We start from the raw sequence: 23,105 nt of genomic DNA on the forward strand, positions 1-23,105 counted from the left end.
TCTACATTTAATTTTGTATGGTTGTTGAACCACGACGTTCGTCTTTTTGTTAAGATAGACTACTTTACGTCTTGACAAGTTGACAACTGGAACCCTTGACGAAGGGACAAGAACGTCCCGAAATGCATTGGGTGGTGGTTCATGAAATATTTCAAAAATAATGCATATTGTAAATGACATATGAATTGATTCTATGAACAATCTTTTGATTCTATTGATGGTCTAAATAAATGAAAATGTATTGAATACATTGTGGATTAATTTGATAAGTTTTTTTAATGTTTATAATTTATATTTAATTAGTGCGCACTTTAGCCCTAGCAGCCCACGTGGGGTTAGGCCTTAATTCAAAGTTTATTCATTAATGCTTGGCAGGCATTAATACAGAGCAGCACACATATCGCTAAATAAAAAGAGTAATTTGTTGAAAGTGTGCGACATTCATCCACATTTATATATACTACAGACAATTTTAGCCACAGACTGTGGTACATATTACCACGTAGAGTGGCTTTTGGGGGCTTTCTTTCTTGTTCATTCTTATTTCTGCTCCTGATTTAATGGCTTTCCCCACTATTCTTTTGTTTGTCCAACTCCTTTAGCCTTTAAGTTTCCCCCTTGTTCTTTTTTTTAATAAACATATGCTCAGAAGCACAGAAACGGTCATACATTGAGACTGAAAAACACTGAGTACTGGAGATCCCACCTTGACATGCTTGCTGAGTACATTATGTTCAGATGTAAAAGCAATATCATTATTTTCAGCATCAATAACTTTACCTCGTATAGCAAATCCCATAGTTCGCCGGCCTACCCACATTATCCTTTATCAAGAAGAATCCTCAGTAGCCCCTGTACTCCACCCGCTGGCCCCAGATTCTTTCCTAGTTCTGTGGGTAACTTCAGCTCAGGAATACCACCTTTTCGGCTGCACAGCACCTATCAAGATCTGTTTTCCGATCTGCTACCCGCGGGGTCGGCCTGCTCCCCAGGCCCTGGTTATAGTCCTTTTAGCTAGCATGGCTGCAACCAACAGCCATAGCTTAAGATATTTCTGTCCATGTTTCTTTACCAGTCACACACCGTGTATGCCATATAGCCTCCAGTGGGATAGTCTGGCTTACTAACTCAAACATAACCTGTGTTATATCTCCCAAGGATTTTTGGACAGGCCACAGAATGTGGAAAAAGAAGCCCACTTCCTGACAGCCCCTAGCACATTGGTCAGTGATACAGAGGCCCAGGCGATGCATGAAGGCCCTAGAGGAGTAGGATCTATGAAGGATACAAAGCTGTATTAGGTGACAATGCGCCCTTATAGCAACCTCCCTGAGACTCTGTATTGCCTCCACCCAATAGTCATCCTCCAGCATTCCCACATCTGCCTCTCATCCCTCCTGCAAGGCGCCTAGTGGGTCCGGTGTTTTGTTCATAATCTTTCTATATCAAGGAGGTGGCTTTATCTGGCATTAGAGAGCTAGCAAAAGCCTATCTTCCAGCAGTTATTCGCACTCAAGGATGTGAGCCCGCAGCACATTTCCCAACTGAAAAAAAGGGAACTTTTCTGAGAGAGACATCTTATATTTCGCTTGTAAATCCTCAAAAGAGATTATGGCTTGTCTCCTCCAAATAACCCCTAGTTGGTCTATGTAGGAAGGTAAATCCTGACTATGGTTGCCCCCAACTTTTTGTCCTTGTGTTTTAGCTGGTTTTTTACATAGTCGACCTGGGACCCTGCCAATCAGGACCCCAGGCCTACTGCTCTCTCTGTAAAATGGATTCCATGTACCTTAGGTACATTTCCAATTGGTACTGGGCCACCTTATCAGACCCTGTAACTCAGGGCATAGGTGTACCCAGGGCCTACCAGGGGCTGAAGCATGTATTATGCCACCCCTGGCTGGCCTCCTAAATCTGACACAACTGGCTGCATGACAGCTGGGGCAAAGTCGTGTAATCACCCTCTGCTTTAGATATAGTATACCTATATCTAACCCTAAAATGGACACACAGATTCCTATCAGTCACTCCTATGGCAGGCCTTGACAATCCTGAAGGCAGAGTGCTTGGAATCGTGTGAAATGGTGCTCTGGCATGAGCTGAGCCCGTTTGCAGCTTGCGGAACCAAGTCCTAATAGCTGTTCCATGATAACGCATACCATATACTCTTAAATGCATTATAATCCTCGCGGTTAAATGCTAACTCTGGTATTGCTTTATCAAAACATGTCGAGTAAGGTGTCATACGAATTGGAATACTAACCCCTCGCCAATTCTGGCGACGGGGTTAGCATTCCACCCTTCTAGAGGGACACGACATGTATGTAACTGTGAACCCCGGTTAAAGTTAACTGAAGCCTCAGCTCCACAAAATGGATGCTGCCACCACAGACACGAGTCTGACCTCCTGCTGCTGGGAGTCCTTCCAGCGAGGAGAGCTTGGACAAAGGGTTTCCTGTCAGGGGCGGTGCTAGCACCATCCCAGACAGGGTTTTGTGTATCCTGGGTAGGCAGGGCTTTACAGGAAGGTGACTGCTGAGTGGCACCCCGGTGCTCACTACGCATCTGCCGACTAGAACCAGTTCCAGGGACACACCAGCCCCTGGCCTGGGGAAAGTCCGGCATGGGAGAGGGGTGTAACCACCCCCCTTCCTGGTCCCACCCCTAGGGCAGGACCTAGTCGCGTACCCACCCCTTTCTTTAGGATAAAGGCAGGAGCGGGGACCCTTCCAAATTAGATCATCTTTGGAATCAAGACACGACTTTCTTCGAAAGGACTTCAAGATTTCTTCTTCAAGATTCTCCCTTGTGACTAAGGAGTAGTCACCCTGCATCCGCAGGCACCATCTTAAGAACACTGCGGTCTGCTGTAAGTCCTTCCTCCGGAATCCGACTGCCCAGCTCGACGAGAACCGGCTTCCCTGGCACCTCTGACCTCTACCCACCTCTACAGCCAAGCTGAGAACCGTGGGTGCGACGAGACCTCGAGGGACCGGCCATCTTCAAGACTGCACGACTTCTTTCCAACACGACCGCCGAGGGATCCTCTGGTGAGTGCTTTGGGGTCCGAGAAGCCCCGACCCTGAGCAGCTCCAGCACCGAAGTTCAGCCTCCCAGCATCTCCACGATCTGCGTGGGGCCCTTCTGCTTTTTGCTGCTCACCGCGTTGTTTGGCTACTAGCCCGCTGGCTTGTGGCCTTCTTAACGACGCCCGACGACATCACTGCTGCTGGTCTGGTTGCTCCAGACTGGCCCTTGCTCCCTTCCAAAAGAGGAGCACCCCGGTCCCTCCTGGTCCACTCAAGACGCCATTTTAGGTCCACCGCGTGGGCTTGAATTAGCCAAGGCTTTGTTGCCCAATCCTGGGTCCAGCGACGCCGACAGCTTCATCCATCGTGGGACAGCTCGCTCCTCCATCCTGGTCGCCGACAACGCCTCCTGGTCCGTGAGATCTGCAGAGCCCAGCGTCGCCCACTCACCTAGTCGAGGTGACTACCATCCGGTGCCCTCCTGGTGCCACCTGACTACTGGCTAGTAGTCACGAACTTGGTCCCCTCTGCTTTCAGGTATCGTCCATCTTCAAGATCCAGGCTTGGATCACTCCGAACTCTCTTCACTGGTCGCCTGCCAGCATCTTTCTTCCAGGCTCCTGGTCCGTCTACGAGGATTCCCGACGTCTTTTGAGACCTATGCAGCTGCAGCCCCTGGGCTAGGTAACTTCGGCATTTCGGTGCCCCAGCATAGCCTCACTATCCAAGGGTCAGAATCCACTTTCGTTTTCCTCCTACCAGGTCGGGTTCGCCCGAGAACACTAACTTTGCTTTTACTAGCTACCATAGACTTTGTCCCGCATCACGCGTGAGAGTGCACACTCTGCACCCGAGTCCCCTGGGCCTCCTAGAAGTAATCTAAAGATTCTATAGTCAAGTCCTAGCGATTCCAAAGCCTATTAGTACTGTACTTACCTGCTAGTAATTTCGCATTCCACTTTCAGAGTATATGGTTTTCCGTGCCCCTCGGGCATTTGTATATACTGTGCTAACTTAAGTATTTTCGTAAGAGTTTTGTTTTGTGCTTAGTACCCTGTCCTCATAAAGAGTACAGGGCTGTTGTGATTCTAATAAATACACTGTTTATTTTCATAACACTTGTGTGGTGTCCTTTCACTTGGTGTTCAAGGGGTATATGTGATGGTATAACAGCTGGCTTATCTGGCCCTCTCGAGTCTTTAGCCTTAGACTGCTCGTATCCACGCTACTAGGATAGCTGGTCTATAAGGTTGACTTACAACCAATCATCAATAAGGGTTGTTGGACTGATACATAGTGTTCACTAGAATAGTGAGCACTGCATATCAGGCCACCTTCTCACAGTCTATCCCACGGAGATCCAATTTATGGACTCCCTTCAGATTACCGACTTCCTTTAGGAGATCACTGTCCCATAGTGGAGTTCTCTCCATCACTTTGAGAACTTTAGTGGCCTTCCACCATGCACGGATGACTACTTGTGTGTGTGGCAACAACTGTTGTTCCAACTTTTTGCGATATAGCACCACAGGGTATCCATTGAGTGGCAATCTACTCCACAGGCCGGTTATTATCGTCCCACAAACACTGAGTCATTAATTGTAACCAGTTGGACAGCCCAGTATTACTTTCTTAGGTAGGGAATCACCAACCCCGTTGATTACTCCTCTCTGTAGTTTATGAAGGGCTATCCTGGAACTACCTCCATCTCATAAGAGCTTTCGTAATTCACTGTCCACTTTGTGGAAAAAGTCGACCTGCATTCTGTAGGGAGTGTTCTGTATGATATATAACAGACATAGCGGTGTCATCATTTTAAACAGGACGGCCCTTCCCATCAAGGACACCGGCATTTGTCTCCAATGTGCCACATCCCTTCGCAACCTGGCCAACTGTGGGAGTAGATTATCTACCAGGAACTTATCATCGTTCCTTGCTATTAGTATGCTAAGGTATTCAAACATATCTTTTGTTAATAGGGATTGCCCGCTAGTCGGGAAGGACGGAATTGTTCCCGCCAGGAGAAATAGGGGGGATTTATCCCAGTTAATGTGATACCCGGACGGCTGCCAAACAATTGAAATATGTGGAGTAAACGGCAGACAGTAAAACGGGGGCAGGTGGCGTATAGCAATATGTCATCGGCTTATAATGAGATTCGCTCATCCCACCCATCCTCTCCCATGATGCCTGCAACCAACGGGCCATGCCGGACCCATGAGGCTAGAGGCACCAACGCAAACAGCATTGCGGATAGCAGGCATCCCTGTCTCATGCCCTTGTGCAGGGCAAAAGGGTGGGAGTTCATCCCATTAACCCGCACCCTCACTAAACAGTCCACATACAGGAGCCTTATCCAGACACAGAACCGTGGGCTAAAACCAAACCTCTCCAACACAAAGAATAGGTTTTGCCATTCAATATTGTCGAACATCATTCGTGTTTCTATGGGCATAAAACCAGACTGATTGAGGTGTAATATAGAGCTTATCACTCAACGAAGCACGATCGAAAGGACCTTCGACAGCACCTTAGCCTGAATATTCTTTAACAAAATTAGAAGGTATGAGTTACAGTCCTCAGGGGGCTTGCCCTTCTTAGGAATGACCACTGTTGTGGCCATCAGTTGGTAGTCTGGAAGACTACCAATTGTCCTTGCCTTTTGGAACACGCTGTGCATATGCTGTGCCACCGTTATATAATTTGGCCGGCAGGCCATTAGGCCCTGCAGTCTTGCCAAATTCCAATTCTCGGATAGCACCTTCTATCTCTTCAACAGTTAGATCCTGCTCTAGTTCATTATGATCGTCAATCAACAGCGTGGGGAGGCAGTTTGGTACAATCAGCCCTTTTTCTAACAGAGGTGGATGTGTATAGCGCTTCGTAGTGGTCAGCAAATGCAGCTGCAATCTCTTTCCCTGTTCTATGAACCGTTCCCTTGGGTGCACAAATCTCCAAGACCCTGTTCCTTTCTCTGTTCTGTCCCTTTTCTCCAACTAAGCTATCATTTTATTGGCCGTGTCGCCAACATCAAAAGTTGTCTTTGTGATGCTCTTGCCTGCACCTGGGCCCTATCGTCCGCTGTCTCTCTAATTTCTTGTTGCTTGAGCCGGACTGGATGGCTAATAAGTGGTTCAAGGACAGCGCCACCCAATGCCACTGCTTCAAGCCTAACAATCCCTTTTTCCAGGGCCTCATATTTTAATCTTAGTTCCTTCCTCCTCCCTCTGCCAGGGCTTGGGCATACCTCTTATAAGCCTCACATATAGTGCATGCAGAGTCAACTGTCCCCACATTATCTTGATAGTATTGTTCAGAACGCTCTTTTATCTTATCATCAAATTATTTATCTTTAAAAAAACAAGGATCTAATCTGGGGGGCAATGTATTGTCTCTGACGGGTCACTGGAACAGCGCCTCCACAGTTGAATGATCGGAAATACCATGCGCCATGTGAACTGCATTCCGAATAAACCTGCACTTGTGGTATATTAGGAGATGGGCCAGGCGGGAGTATATGCCGTGAACGGCCAAATAGATCATAAATTGCTTTGCCCCAGGATTATGTTCATGCCATATATCGCCCAGCCCCATTGCATCTACAGAGGCTCATAGTGGCTACGTACCTATTCTCCTGTCCGATCTCAATACTCTATCCCATCCCGGGACCATGGTAGCATTAATGTTCCGCCATTAGTAGGCTGCCTGACAGCAGTTACAATGATAATGCACTCAGCGCAGGTAGGATGTCAGCATGGAGTGTTGGAGGTATACATACCGAGTACATTAAGGGTCATGCTCTCACACGTACCGCCAGTGCGCAAAATCTGCCCCATTGATTCTGCCAAGTTCTACCCAGGACAAATGGAAGAGAAGATCTGACTAGTATTTCCACCCCTCTGGAGCCTGATGTAAATTCCGCATGTGTGAGCAGTGTTTAACCATTATCTATCTAGGGCTTTATAATGTTTACCTTTTAAGTGAGTCTCCTGTAGTAACACTATATCTGGAGCATGTCCACGGAGATACTGGAGAACTAAAGAGCATTTTATCTTGTTACCAAGACCGTTAGCATGACTCTCAGGGAGTTGTCAACATGGGATCTTCTATTGTGTGGCCCATATGGGTTTTCCCTGTCAGATAGATGGGTCATGATGTACTCCATGGAAAGATCTCAATTGCCACCTACTTTTACTATAGGTGGCGTGTAGTACCCCTCCCCCCACCTCCAGAGTCTGTTCTTCTATAGCTACGGTTGTTGAGCAGAACAAGAAAGTGTTGTGTTCATATCTAGGACCCTAATTCGATATTCCCGATTTATGCCCTTGTGAGGTTGTAATCAATAATGTCCTGACAAAGGCATAAGAATCAGATTCATATTCAGTAATAGCCCATGCAATCCAAAGCACAGCACGGCTACTCCCATCGACTCCTAGAAAGCACAACGCGTTCTTTAAACAAACCAAGCCTCCAGCAGTCCGGGAAACCCCCCCCCTGCTTTTGTTTTGATTTGAACAAGAACTCCTGAAGTCCTGCAAGAACTGTTAGTTCTTGGTGACGTCTTATGTCCAACCTTACGTCAAACCCGGCACCTTTCACATATAAAATACCAACAGTTGCCTTAAGCAAACACACAGTGGTTTGGAGCAGAGCGGCCATCTACTTGCCCGAGAGCCCAGCTGATGCGAGTGCCTGCGGAAGCCGCCCCTCCTGTTTGACGCACTGAGAGAGACGCTGTCTTTTTCTCCAGCCGAGAAAATCCGGCTCAGGTGTTTCCAGCCTACCCTTGCAGGTTACTGGGATATCAAGTCCTGAGGAAAGAGATACCAGACCTCCCACATTCTATTACCAAGGTACGGAGCTGACTAAACCCTTAGGAGAATTCTTGATGCAGATTCTTGGCAAAATTTTCTTAACCAACTTAACTTAACATCGCTACTTACTTGTCCCTTCCCACGTATTAGGCTTAGGTCAGGTACACCGGGGTAGGCGTAGTTAGAAGCACCAGTTGAGCCTTTTAGTCAATATATTTCTGTATGTATATATTTTATCCATTTTAAAGTATCATATGGCTAAGAAACCGTATCAATGCTTTTACAGTATTATTTCATAATACTACTTTTACTGTACGCACTTTACTTTACTTTAAGTATTGCAATTGTGGCAATTCACTTCTCTTGCATTTATTTATTGATTTATTTTTCCCATTTGTAGAGCGCTCTGTTACCCGGAGGTGTCGTGGAGCTGATGTGATTGCACTGGTGTGTGGGTAGGAAGCATTTAGTGAGTAAAGAGCCAGGTCTTAAGCGCTTTTCTGAAAGATAGCAGGTCCGCCACTTGTCTGAGATTGAGTGGTAGTCTGTTCCAAGCAGCTGCCGCGCCTAAGGAAAAGCTCCTGCCACCCCATTGCGCTTTCTTAACTCTTGGAACTGATACCAGCGCCTGCTCTGTAGATCTTAAGTTTCTGTCTGGCTTATGCCAGTGGAAGAGCTGCTTCATACATCGAGGGCCGAGGTCGTGTAAAGCTTTGAAGACCACACAGAGTGCTTTGAAGAGTATTCTTTTCCGGACTGGTAGCCAGTGGAGTTTCACCAGATCCTGGGCTACCGAGACAAACTTAGGGGTGTCGGTGATCAGGCAGGCGGCAGCGTTCTGCAGGATCTGGAGTTTGTTAAGTTGACTTTGTTGGGCATTCAACATAAGGCTGTTACAATAGTCCAGACGCGAGAGGACCAGTCCAGTAACAACTGTTTTCCTGTGTTCCATCTCCAAAAATGGCAGCACTTTCCTGATTGTTTTCAGGATATAATGCGTAGATGAGGATAGTGCATTAACCTGTGGTTTAAAAGATAATGAGTCGTCCACCAGTATACCTAAGTTTTTGACCTTTGCCACCGGGGAGGGAGGGGAACCCATTTCTTCTGGCCACCATCTAAGGGACCAGAAGTTCTCTGCATGAGAAGGAAGACTGCTCAATAAATAACACCTTTTATTGAAAACGCCCGTCTCTCTATTTCTCTGCATTCTGGTGAAACTAAGTATGCACTGCTGACTGAGTGAAATATCGGTCTATTGTTTTCACACAACTCTAGAGATATACTCTTATTCTGAGGGAGCAAAGTTGTCATGTTTATGCGGTTGTCGGAAACTGAATCCCTTCTTGTCTGAGCCAGGGGAGCCTGTCCCTCCCTATTTCATTCAAGAAAGTTTTCAGTGACCTCTGAGCTAGCTGGCGCAAACCTAAATTAAGTTTACCATAGTCAGTAGAGACCTAGATGACCTCAGTCCTACGTCTACACTGCTGTTTATGTTATTCCAATGCGCAGAGCCTATTGGGAAAATAGGAACTACACTACAAAGGGGTGTAAAAATAACCAATCCTATTTGAAAATTTAAACAAGAACCCTGATTATAGACCTCCGTCCTCCCTGCTACCTAGCTCTGTGGGCTGAAAACCTCCCACCACCCCAACTTGCAGAGTGCCTGTGGCCCCAAAAACAATACTACCATCAGTAGGGTGAGCCAGTGCAGTTGAGTAGGCCCTGCAGGCATTATGTGTTCCTAATCTCCGCATTCTTACAGCTATTTCTGTTTCCCGCTTGTTGTCAGTTAAATTCCTTCGCCAACCTCCCCACCCTCCCTCCCTCCCTCCAACATGTAGGTCAGTTTATAAAGGATACTTGTAGATGCCTCACGTAGACCCTTGTTCTTGATTGGTTGAATGAATCCTTCAATTTCTGATGTCAGGGAAATATTTGTTAATTATTTTCTTGTGTGCTAGTTCTGATTTAGCATTCAATACGAGGTTATGTCTTCTGTATCTCTCACCGCATGAGCACTCACACCATGCATTCTTCTCTCTCTCATGCACTCCCACTGTGTGCTGGTCTCCCGCTCCCTTCTTCCCTATACTTGCTTTCCCCTTGAGGTCTTTCTTACCCTCACCATCCAGTCAGGCAGACTTGTACCTTATTGGTGGTGGGAGCAGGAGACAATACAAGATCATATCCATCAAGTGTGTATTTATAGATTTCCATCTGCCACAGGTAGTGGCTTCTGGCAGTGTCGGCACCCCTAGTGCCCCCCTGCAGGACCGTGTCTGGGCAGTGAGTGTATCAACATTCTTATGATTGCTACCAGCCGCGGTCCGTGAAGGTAACAGTGGTGAGCGGTAGGGCCAAGAAAGTGGAGAGTCCGAAGGGGAAATTAAATATTTTTTTAATTTTCCTTCGGCATCGTCCCTTGGAATCCCCCCTTACACAGCCCCACCTCCCTACCACTGTTAGCTCCACTAACCGCAGCGGATTGCTACTCCTTACTGGCAGTAAAGATTAGCTCCGATGAGACCAAACATGTTCTCTAAGGTATACTTTTTCCTTCACCCCCAGGACTGTGGAAGAAGGGGTGGGCCTTAAGAAGCAGCTTGCACTGAGCCACAGCTGAAGGTGTTGTAGGGATGGCCCAGAAAATCTCCAGACATGTTCAAGAAAAACTGTGGCAGGCGCTGGCTCACTCTTCTGCCTTTACAGTAAACTGCTCTATATGCTCCAACTGCAGCAGCTCTCACCTATTCTCCACATCTTTGGCTTGCAAGGCTGTGTCCATCTGGCAGGAAGTGGGAGCTCCTAACCTAAAGCCAATCTATAGTTCTGTTGTGAGGAAGGAAGCAGGTACTCACACTCCTAAATCATTTTCCCTTATCCTTCTTGTTATCACATTTTAAAGCTCTATCATACAATTTCACTAGATTACTATTGGTGGTTAATAGGAAAAAGAGGTCTAGTTTGACTAACATGCTTAAAAACCTGACCACATACGTGTATTAAAATGGGGCATCAAATGCAGCTAACAGAATTGGATAAGGAGGCCATAGACTTGAAGTGGAACCCGCACCATGCTATAAAGGCAGAAAAGTCATCAGGTAAATAGGAAAATTCTAAGAAAGTGAGCTAATCATAAACACATTTGCTCACCACTGAGCAAGGATTGAAAACCTGGTATTCATCACCGCTTACATCCTAAAAAACGGAGTAAATGAGGCTTCTTGCTCAGGACGAGAAAGCAAAAGTAAAGTCAACCGTTGCCAGTTATAACAGAGCACTGCTAAACAATACTAAAGGCATCCCAGCCAATGTTTAGAAAGAAGAGCTATCAGCATTAATGGAGGACTAGTTTGCAGAGTTGCCAGCATTAAGTAAGGGGAGAAGTGTGCCGCAGCGGCCAAGGCAGCTGACTCTGGAGCACGTGGCTTACGGTTGGATCCCCAGCGTTGGAGGCAGATCAACTTGGCATCATTTGACTCTAGGCAATAGCTCACTTAATCTCCCCCATGGCCCGAGCGCCGTGGGACCCATAGGGTAGGTTAGTTCGCGCTTTACAAATAAGGGGTTATTTATTTACAGCAGGTCTGCTAGCAATACTTCTCATTTCAATACGTAGATTACTGCCTCTCCTGTGAGAATGCATTATTTCAAAGTAAACTACTGATTGCATTGCACAAAAGGTGTGTAAAACAGCACACTTCCCCTTCTCTGACACCAACTACTACGGTGTAACACTTAAATAGAAATGAGGATAATTCTATTTCAGATGGCTTTTACTTTCTATATTGGGTTAAATTAAGAGTATATTAAAATTGTGTATATGTTATGTTTACTAAAGAGTTGCCCAACTCACATGGGAGCTGAAAGAAGCTTAATAAATAATCTAGAAACAGTGATTGCAGTAAGAGTTGAATTAAGTTATTGCTTTCTAATGGCAGGTGTTCCCAAACTTTGTGGACAATAATCAACGTTTGTAAGTGAACGAAATGGTAACCAAAATGCATGACAATGAATCAAAACTGAAATGAACTCACTATACTATACATTATGTATAGATGTAGTAGAGATAGACAGATATACATAGAAAGTCAGTTTTGGAGAGTTTTGTGACAAATACGTGTTAAAGCCTTCTATATGCCCTTAACACGGATTCACATTTGATTTAAAGGCCAATCTATAAGGCGCTGAAGATGAATTCCAACACGTTTTTGGGAAATTATTTGCAAACTGTAACTTGTAAGGCACATATTTCCAGCAACAAATATGCGAAATATAGTAGTCTTAAGATTTTGGGTTCTTCTCCAAAGCAATTCTGAAAACATCTAATGTCAAAAGGTGTGTTTGAAAAAAGATTAGATCAGCAACTTGGGAAACTGAAAGAATTTGAAGTTTACTTTCCAAAGACAATGTGGTCTCCTCCAGAGATGTTTTGAGAAACATAGCTATCAGGCACCTGCATCAATATTGCATTTTACGATTCCTTAATTGCAAAAAATAAGGAATCTCAATTAAGGAATTGCAAACTGCAATGCATCAAGAAATCGCTATAAAAATAGAGATTTCTTAAAATTCCTTAATTGCGATTCTCTAATTGAGAATCGCAATTAAAGAATACTTCCCCATCCATTCCTATGGGCCTAGAGGCCGATAGGAATAAATGGAAAGACATTCTTAATTTGCAATTCACCATTAGAAATTCGCAAATTAAGAATGCAATTTCAAGGGTGCAGGGGTGTCCAAAGGACACCCTGTTGCACCCCTGAAATCTGCTTAGAAGTACATTTTGCACACTCACATGCCCCAAGGGCATATGTGTGTGTAAAATGGGACTTTGAAAAATGCATTTTAGTGCATTTTTCTAAGTTTTCGCAAATTATCATGAAGGTCATCTTCATGGTAATTTGCTCCTCTTATTTGCAAATTCGCAAATGTTCAGAGTTTGATGCATTGCATTTAAGGAATCTCAATTTGAGATTCCTTAAATTGCGAAAATTACAAAATGTTAATGCATCCCAAAAATGGAAATTGCATTCGCAAACGGTCGAATTTTGCGATTTGCACCGTTTGCGAAAGCAATTTCCTTTGATGCATGTGGCTGCATAAGTTACACTTTTTGCTTGTAATATTGCTAACTTGATAGGTTTAAAATAGTGTTATTCTAAAGAGGTTTAGGGGTACTCCAATAAACGTGTGGAACATTAGAAGCAAATATACTGCCTTACAGAGAGTTTCTCAAAACCTTGTGGGTTTTAAATGTATATATATTCTGGTATTTATATAGCACACGCTTATACTGGTAGAAATAGAGATGAAATAAGCTCATGTACATCAGTTGCAGGTTTTGCTCATTCGAACTGCACAATACCATTGGATTTCACATATAAGACGATCTTATAAAATAATCCTCTCAGAATCTGTATTCCCAGATTTTTGAGTTGTTGGCAAGCTTTGGGCATCCTTATTGTGGAATTGTTGGGTTAATGTAAAGGGAAATGTGCAGCAAACATAGATGTGTCTCGTATGAGCAGTGCATTCATTTTATCCAGGTACCTTGTCGGAATGGGTGAATACAATTTCAATGAATGTCATGATAAGTGCAGGCCCAATAACAACAATATCCGTAAATGCAATCTGAACGTATGTCACAACGTGTACCCGCACAATGCCCATCAATGCAATGTCAATGCCCGCAAAGCAGCGCCATCAGCAATAATATGATACCAATGTGTGCCATGATCTCAAACGATATTATTGATGTGAAAAGAACAATGTCAATGTACTTTCAGACCAGAGCAAACATAACCTCGTTAATACCAATATGAACACTATCAATGTACACAATAACAACTGTATGTGTAATGCTAATAATGTAGATAAAAATTACACCAGTGGCTGTCATATTATTTTTAGGAGTTCCAATGAACTCACATCATTACTATCGGATTCACACAAGCTGACGTCTCCATCAACCCCAAGTCAGAGGTACGTGGTCAGGCAGGTCCTGCGACCTATACCCATAACTATCAAGTAAAATGCCACAGGTGGGGTCCCCCATAAACCAAGGATAAACATGCATACAAGGAAAACCTTTGTGATTCCACAGATAGTTGCACACAAACAAGCCAGGGATTTTTGGCCCTAATAAATCCTGTGTGGCTGAAGACTTGCATTCCCCAGAAATACCGCAAAGCTAGGTACCACATGTAGATAGGCACATTCAGCCATTCAGGACACAACAGGCACAACGCACGTAGTGATCACACGCTCCTCATGCCAGGCATCTGGACACATACACACCGGCCCACACTAGCTCTCCCCGAGGTCGAGAGCTGTCTATGTTCTTATCAGATGCCCGCATTTGTTGATTTACAACTAAGATGCATTTTTGGAATGTAGAAAATGTGTTTTATTGTACCTCATGAACTGTATAAATTGACGGTCAAAACTTTGTACATCTAGAGATTTTGAGCACAAGCATTCGCCCAGGCTCTCACGAATGCAATGATTAACTAAACCAAATTGTTCCTCTTTTTCCAAATGCTTCTTGTCTTCTCAATTATTTAAGGTAAATTAATATTCAATCAACAACCTACTGCAGACATCGCTAGGTTAATATCTCTAGTTAGTCTCAATGTTTACATGTATTGCAAGGTTTGAGGATATTTGCGCAACTATCTCTGTTTCAACCACCCTGTGGATAACTTTTGAATCTCTCCACAAACATTTTGCATGACCATTATCACGCTGAAACTATCCATTAGATTCTCAGATGGGAGTTCCTTTAGCAAGAAAACCTAGCCTTAAGCACTCCTGGAAACCTTCTGTGCTTGATATGGGCTGTCTGTTGGTGGTGTTGGCCCTAAAATTAACAAAGTCTCTGAGCTACAGCAATGAAAAGACTCTGAGCTCCTTGGGAGTCCCAGGGGAAGTGACAACCCATTCTTCTAAGGATGTCAAAACCCAGGCAGCCTTTTCTCCCCTGCTTGCTAGTATGACTGTGGGGGTGTAGCTTCAGAGGGTGGGCGGGGGCTGTTTGGTGTAGTACCCCCCCCCCCAAAATAAATGCATTCTTAGTTTGAGAGTTGGGTTCTAGCACCCTGCGAGTAGGGTCTCCAAAGCCTTAGTTGATTTGTTCTCGTCGTCCTTGTTTGACTAAAATGTTTTAACTTATTGTTATTTTTTTTCCCAGGAACTTAGACAGGGATCCACCTATTGTAAATCATTATTGAACATGTTCCTCATTGGAACAGTGTATCCAAAACCTTGGTCATCCCTCTACCCTACAACATACTGCTTTTCGTTGGGAAATCTCACTGACTAAGCTATGCCCCTGTATGAATGTATTAGTCAAACTTCCACTAAAGTGCACCTTGATTGCTGTCCTCTAGTTGATCCTTCTCACATTGCAGTACTCCTTGACCCCGTTATACATTAATGTTTTACTACAGTCTAACTTCAGATAACATTTCCAATCATACTTTAGAAATCTTACATATTCAGATGGCAGATCAACCACTTACTTTTCATTACATCAGAGGTGAAATGGAAAAACATATTAAATCATACATGTTAAACGGTTACCTGGGGGTGTATCTCCAGTTTTCTTGTTTTCCACAAAATGTTCAATGTCCTTCTGAATACTGCACATTTCTAAGGATTTTCGAACTTCTTCATACATCTGCATTAATGGAAATATACGAGATAGGAATACAGCGTATGTTAAATGTGCCCACTGTCAAATTAGATTTCAAGTACAACGCTTCAAATACACAAGTTAAACACGCATTATTCAAATACCACAGTTCTTAAATATCTAACTTGACAGTTTACTTTCAATCATAGTTCTGTCCCCACTGCAGCACTGAAACAGTGACACTTTATTCAAATTGTGTATAGAGGAGACTCTTTCCTATTGGCTCGCATTGGTAAGCCTTCAACATTGTTGATTACCAAGTCTTCCTTGACACCCTCTCCTCCCACGTCAGCATATCCGAAACCGCCCACGAGCCATAGATCCAATCGTATGGACTCTTTCAAATACCCACTATGTCTGTCCTGTTTCTCCAGGCTCCATTCTGGCACTAACAATTTTAGATCCCTACCTGGAGCTTTTAGTGGGCCTGTTGGTTGAACATCTTTTCATCCAACACAAGTATGCTGACGACCCACAACGGTACCACAAGGTGTTCTAGGTGGCAACCAGCTCCTAAGACACTGGATGTTGGCATCTATCGCTCTGTCTTAAACTACAATAATCCAGAAGGTCAATATTGGAATAGGGAGCATGAGATGGAAGAGAGTAGCTCATCCCTGGATCGGGACAACATTCATGCAATGTGTCTTATCAGTCATTGTCACTGAGAAGGCTAATGGGGCTTTCCCCACTGTCCACACCTCATAGCACTGAGCGCAGGGCTTGGCGGTGGCAAACTTTCAGAGCTTGTTTCGGATCTGTGAGTAAGTGTTGCTTATTGCCAACAATAACGTGCAGCTTGGGCTTTTCTTTATTCCTGCTTTCATCAAGCCACATTTAGCTGGAAGAAACTCCCGCGCATGGCGAAGAGCCGATTGTGAAGTCAGAATATATGGCCATACGATTACCCGGAAACTGAAGATCCTTCTGCTCCGTCGCCATCCGGTAGAAGGTAGTCCGCACACTACACTTCATTGAGCAAACTCGAGTCTTATCAAACAACGACGGAGACAACACCTTGTTCAAGGATCTGCAGGACCCAACATTTATAAGTCTACAAGTCAGCTTCCACTGCCTCTTCCTCCTCTCCCCAAAACTTCTCCACTTGGCCTAAATGTATATATTTTCTAATGCGTTGGCTGAGGCACTGATGTTCCTCTGGTTTACTGAGTTGTATACTTTGGCCTTTGATACACCAACCATAATTACGTGACAAGTCCCTGCTGCTTATGATGACGATGAAGGATTTATAAAGCGCGACAAATATCCTAGGGTTTCTAGGCGCTGCCCTTAGCACATACAGATCAGACTGGAGTAAGTTTGAGAATGGGATTGTCAATTTCATGGCTACGTAAAGCACTCAGCTTCCACTCGAGGCTAATCATGTGTTATACTAATACAATAAAGTAAATACATATTAAATGATCTAATCCTGAGTGGAAAGCTACATGGTTAATAGCCAGAAGACAATGCTGGAAACAAATTCACTTTTGGGGAAATATTGACAACCATGTCTACATTTGTTCTTCTGTAGATGCTGTTGTGAACAAGTCACAAAAGCTGTTGTGTCTTACAGTCATTAAGTACTGCCTTTCTTGCAATAATGAACAAGAAGATTCTACACTGGACATGTTTTCTAAAGCAGTCATTGTTCATATCAAATGAGTGAAACTGGGGACACTACTAAGCTGTTGAAACAGAAATGTCCAAAATTTGCAGAAGGTTATATTTGTCATTTTAACTCAAGGAAATTTGTGAAAATCAGGTATGATTGCAAATTTAATTTAACTTGAGATGAATCTTCATATAGAATTTATGGAACATATGTTTACCATTACTGTCCTCTTGGCACGGAAATCGGCAAGGACAGAGTAGCCAAAAATACTGAACTGCATTGAAAGCTTCCATTTTGCAAATTGATACCACTCCTAAGGCCCCCTAGCACCTTAAGAATGGCGTACGCCAAAACAGGTCATTAGAAATTACAGGGAAGCAGGGCCATTCATTTCATGACCCCTTTTCCTACCATTTAGAAATGGTACACTGCACCTGTGTGATTTCACTTGTAAAGCCTGCACCTGCGTCATTTCACTTGTAAAGTCTGCACCTGCGTGATTTCACTTGTAAAGCCTGCACCTGCGTCATTTCACATGTAAAGCCTGCACCTGTGTGATTTCACTTGTAAAGCCTGCACCTGTGTGATTTCACTTGTAAAGCCTGCAACTGTGTGATTTCACTTGTAAAGCCTGCAACTGTGTGATTTCACTTGTAAAGCCTGCACCTGTGTGATTTCATTTGTAAAGCCTGCACCTGTGTGATTTCACTTGTAAAGCCTGCAACTGTGTGATTTCACTTGTAAAGCCTGCACCTGTGTGATTTCATTTGTAAAGCCTGCACCTGTGTGATTTCACTTGTAAAGCCTGCACCTGTGTGACACATGTAAAGCCTGCAACTGTGTGATTTCACTTGTAAAGCCTGCACCTGTGTGATTTCACTTGTAAAGCCTGCAACTGTGTGATTTCACTTGTAAAGCCTGCAACTGTGTGATTTCACTTGTAAAGCCTGCACCTGTGTGATTTCATTTGTAAAGCCTGCACCTGTGTGATTTCACTTGTAAAGCCTGCAACTGTGTGATTTCACTTGTAAAGCCTGCACCTGTGTGATTTCATTTGTAAAGCCTGCACCTGTGTGATTTCACTTGTAAAGCCTGCACCTGTGTGACACATGTAAAGCCTGCAACTGTGTGATTTCACTTGTAAAGCCTGCAACTGTGTGATTTCACTTGTAAAGCCTGCACCTGTGTGATTTCATTTGTAAAGCCTGCACCTGTGTGATTTCATTTGTAAAGCCTGCACCTGTGTGATTTCACTTGTAAAGCCTGCACCTGTGTGACACATGTAAAGCCTGCAACTGTGTGATTTCACTTGTAAAGCCTGCACCTGTGTGATTTCACTTGTAAAGCCTGCAATTCTGTGAGGATACAAAAATGGCTTCATACGACAGGCCATAGTAACAGATCTTACTTATATATAAAAAGAACACCCTGCCAAGAAATATATTATGCCACCAAGAAACCATTTCCACAATTTGTTTGTACACTTGACACTGGGCTGCTGATGCAGGCTATCATTTGCCAATCTGCAGCCTCCCTTCTGGTCCATAGCCTGGCTACTATAATGCACAGCATGCTGACTGCTACAGATGCCCATGCAAACACCAGAAGGCAAAGGATGGTGGGGAATCAGCAGGCTAGGACTGTGCAAGGGTGGTATGTCAGGGGTGGTTAATGCTGGTTCTCCAGGTCACGCCTAAAGATGATCACGCGCATGATGACGTCTGGTCCTGGATCCTGGTGTTCTACGACAATGGAGAGTAACAACGACGCAGGTGGCCTTGATAATGGTTATGGATAATGAAAGTTCTTGTGCCACTGGTAACTTTTAGTAAACTCCTTAATGTTTTTGCGTCTCGTTTTAGTTCCTGGAAATTTCATTTTGATTGACATATTTATTCACCAAATTTACTAGAAATTAATAATTTTAACCGTGAGAAGCAATGCATTAGAAAGTAGCTACTTACCACATCGCTGGTCACACACTGTTGGGAAAGTTGGTTCAAGTGTGTCCAGACTGCATTTCGAAAGTAGTTTCTCCGCTCGGACTCCTGTGTTTCTAGAAACTACAAGGCGACACATTTACATTACTGTCAGCTCTCGTCTAGCAATGTTAGCAGTGTGATTAGGGCTTGAGTTTTCCATGTTAGCAGTGCACCTATGGTGCCAATCCTGGACTTACCTCGGACAAGTCATTTTTTCAAGAGTGTTACTGCAGAGTTTTATTGTTGGTTAAGTTAGTTCAACTAAGCAAGTTAGTACTTGAATGCATGCATTTGTTAAACGAGAGCTTATGACTTTAATTATGTTGCAATGATAACGGAGTTTACGCAAAGCATCTCAGTTCTTGATCTGTCACCAGTGACTCTCATTATCCTAGTGCCACACACACAGATGCCAACATGATTTGGTTCCTATTTCACTGGTATAAACGCCGAGACTTAGTTTGACATTGCAGTGCAAGAACCAAGGATCTCTAAACTGATGCACGCCATGGGTGTAGCACTCATGACAATATGGTCCATAGAAGGGGTAAATTCATTTTTTTCCTTGTTGTTTAAATAGAATAATGCTTTTTGTACGGTGTTACTGTTGTAGAATAATTTAGGAAATTTAGAAAAACGGACTGAAATTGTATATTTCTGCCTGATCTACAATGTATATTTAGAATATGGAAGTTATGGTTGGAACAGGCATAGCTGTATTATTAGCTCAGTTTTTACTGAGTATTAATGTTGTTCATACACCCTTTGCATGTATATGAGAAGCCCACAATGCTCTAATGAGGAAGCCACAAAGCTTTACAGGGGGTGACTATTCTACAACCTCATATAATGTGCATTGGGTCATCGACATGTAAGGTGCTTCTAAGGTCCATTAATAAGGATTTTGCGCCAAATGTCCTCTGTCGTTTAAGGTGCGCTTGTGCAGATACTTTAGTTGAATCAGTTGATACCACGACCCAATGGAAGACTCTCATGGGGACACCCGCCCTCGCCTCCCTCCAGTTCTCCTCAGAGAGTGGACCCAGATCCAGTTCCCAAGCCTGACATCACTCAGCCCATCAAAGGAGACTACAGTCTATTTAATCAGAGAGCGGTAGATTTAAGTTATGATATGATCTATGGATATCACAAATTGAACTCTGCCTATCTGGGCCCAGAGTGTATGTACATGGCTTTTGTACTTGATACAGTGGAAGTGGTTTTTAATAAAAAAAATAAGTAAAAAAGAAAAAAAAGATTTGAGTTATGTTAGGGTCTGTCAGGTCTCCTGTCAAATAAATAATAACCCGGTATTTGTTTAGCGAAAACTAATCACTCCTAAGAGTCTCAAGGTGCTGGAGGACGTCAGGGAGATTAGTGAGCTATTGCCCAGAGTCACAGGGTGCTGGGCTGCCATCGGTGCCGGGAATCGAACCGTGAGCCCCGCCGTGCTCCGGAGTCAGCCGCCCTGTCAACAGTTTCATCTTCAGGATACTAAGGTCAGGAATTTCCCCTAATTATGCCATATAGAAGTGATGGCATGACATAGCTGGAGGTAATGGTAAAATTGAATCCGATGGAGATCAAAATGATTTTGTGGGTCTTCAAATGATTTCAACACAATATCCAACATCACCTCTCCCAGCCAGGAGAGCCCTATTATGTCCATTGCTTGAATCCTTTTAACGCTGCCACCTGATCTAGCGATTTCCTGTCCCACAGAGACATTTCAATAGCGAGTCACTGTCGCCATCCCAATTATTTGCATGTGTCGTTCCAGATCTGAAATATCAATCTGGTGGCCGAGGGGAATGTGGGATCCAAAACTGTTCCAAAAAGTAGATGCAATATTTGGTTTCTATACACTGCTCAAGTCTCAGATGCGAAGGCTGGGCCCCTTGTGTGTCAGACCACCATTCAGTGATGATGAGTAACTGGGAAGCTCTACAGTAGCACATAATATCAGCCACAGCCACTCCACCCTCATAAGTAGACTTAAAACATTTCGCTACAGCTATCTAGGGAAACCCTTGACTCCACAAAAAGCTCATTAAGATGGATTACATTTGTATAAAAAATGTATCCAGTGTCTCAAAAAGAAAATTCTGTAGTTCATACAGCAAGAGCGGCAGAGCTACAAAAGAACTGCAGATCTGCCCAAATGCAACAGTGGAAGCGTTGGCCACAACTTTAAATCATTTTTCAAATAAAAACACAAGCAAACAATATAAACAACTTAACTGTGGTTTACAAAATGTGCAACAGCCTAATTGACCCAATCCTTTTTTACTACTCCCCTCTCAAGTAGAAAAAATAATTGCGAACAGCCTACATGGAGGAATGCATGTGCTGCCAATTAATGAGATCGACAGTACCAGCAGTAATTGTATTCTTATGTTCACTGTGGTTTTAGTGTCATGTGTTGCACCCTGGGCACATCCCAATTCATATTTTGTAGGACAGTACTACATACTCTAAATGCTATAATGTAATGTAATGCAAGTCAAACTGTTGAACTCTCTTTATAGCGCCTAGCGTCTTCAACGAGGAGCACCTCAGGGTTCCATCCTCTGAGGAGCACTTACCATTCTGCACATGGACCTCCTCAAGTTCTCTACTGAGTCAATCCAACGCGTCTTGTAACTCTATGCTGACGACATACAGCTATATTTGAAAGCCTCCCTGCCAGAGGGCACAGCTAAACCTGCAATCACCCTTGGGGATGTTGAGTTATGGCTATCGCTCCAGTATCTAAGTTCCTATTTCTCTCTTCTCCACACTGCTCCACTTTGGTGCAATCCTTGCTTAGTGCAACAAACCTGTTCGACCAAAAGCCATCTATTCAGGAAGCTACTAAATCATGGGCTTTATTCTTTTTTAACACAAACTTTTATTGATTTTAGCTGTTTAGAACAGTAATCGTCAAAGAATAATAATACAAAATTAAGTACGGATAATACAGCTTTTGCAGCTAAACTGAGCACTGTAATACAGGTAGGTTATCAAAATATTGGACATAGCAATTTCATTTCTGCAAGATAAACACGACATACCATTGTTTGAAAATGTATATTGTGTCTTGTCTTCAACGTGGTTTCATAGTAATGCATAATTTCAAGCTTGAAAATCCACATAATGACAGTCCTTCCATGGACCCATTGCCTTCGCAAACTATTTAGGGCATCCTATGCCAGTGCTACCACCCTCTCCACAGCCATGCACAAGTCAATTTTACCATACCATTTCAGAGCATTGCATTTGGCTTTATTCTTGACAAACACCTGAATTTGCGTTGCATTAACGCTATTGTGAGAGGATTGCAACACCGGACTCTTCAGGGGAATAAAGACGTATGTCCGAGCAGATGACATCAAAACAGTAGGTCACTTGCTAATCTGAGGCTTCACTATGGAAACTCTCTAAAAACTGGCATTCTTAAAATCCACCAGGCTCTTCATAAAGCTGTGCCCAATGCTGCAGCTTAACTGGTGTCAACAGCCAGAAGATAAGATCACATCACCCAAATCACGATCACTTCAAGAGGTCTTCTTCTAGAGACACGGAACATATCCAAGATGTCCTGAATATTCAAAAGACTGTGCATGGGGGTGCAGGGCTGTTAATACCTGGTTCACAAATTAGTCATCTCGGGAGGGTCCTGTTTTTCCCAAAGCACAAATTCTCTAAATCCTTAACTCTATCATTCAAAAAATAAAGACCCCTGAAGCACACGCTCTCTGTGTATGTTCCCAGAATCGAAAATGACGTCTCTCCAGCAAGAAGTATGAAACCCTCGCATGAGAGTGATCTAAACATCCTACATTTCTACCATCACTTCCTGTTATGACTGGAGCACCAAACCTCAAGAGGGGTTTAAGATCTCGGTGGCCCTGAAGAAACTCAGTACTGAGACCAATTTTTTAGGCTATGGGTGTTAGACTGTAGAAGATGAACCCAAACTTT

At 43.7% G+C, this 23,105-nt stretch overlaps 1 protein-coding gene across 1 annotated transcript in view; it reads right to left on the minus strand.

Moving 5' to 3' along the window:
* Nucleotides 1-23,105, minus strand: part of PSTPIP2 (proline-serine-threonine phosphatase interacting protein 2) — a 394,129-nt gene that overhangs the window by 15,003 nt on the left and 356,021 nt on the right. The window contains exons 10-11 of the mRNA XM_086960336.1: nucleotides 19,125-19,223; nucleotides 15,434-15,530 (exon numbers count right to left, since the gene is read on the minus strand). Coding sequence (XP_086816462.1) covers nucleotides 15,434-15,530; nucleotides 19,125-19,223 — 196 coding nt within the window. The remainder of the gene's footprint in view (nucleotides 1-15,433; nucleotides 15,531-19,124; nucleotides 19,224-23,105) is intronic.

The sequence above is a fragment of the Lissotriton vulgaris genome, chromosome 3_1, assembly GCF_964263255.1.
Source record: "Lissotriton vulgaris chromosome 3_1, aLisVul1.2, whole genome shotgun sequence".
Taxonomy (NCBI): Eukaryota; Metazoa; Chordata; class Amphibia; order Caudata; family Salamandridae; genus Lissotriton; species Lissotriton vulgaris.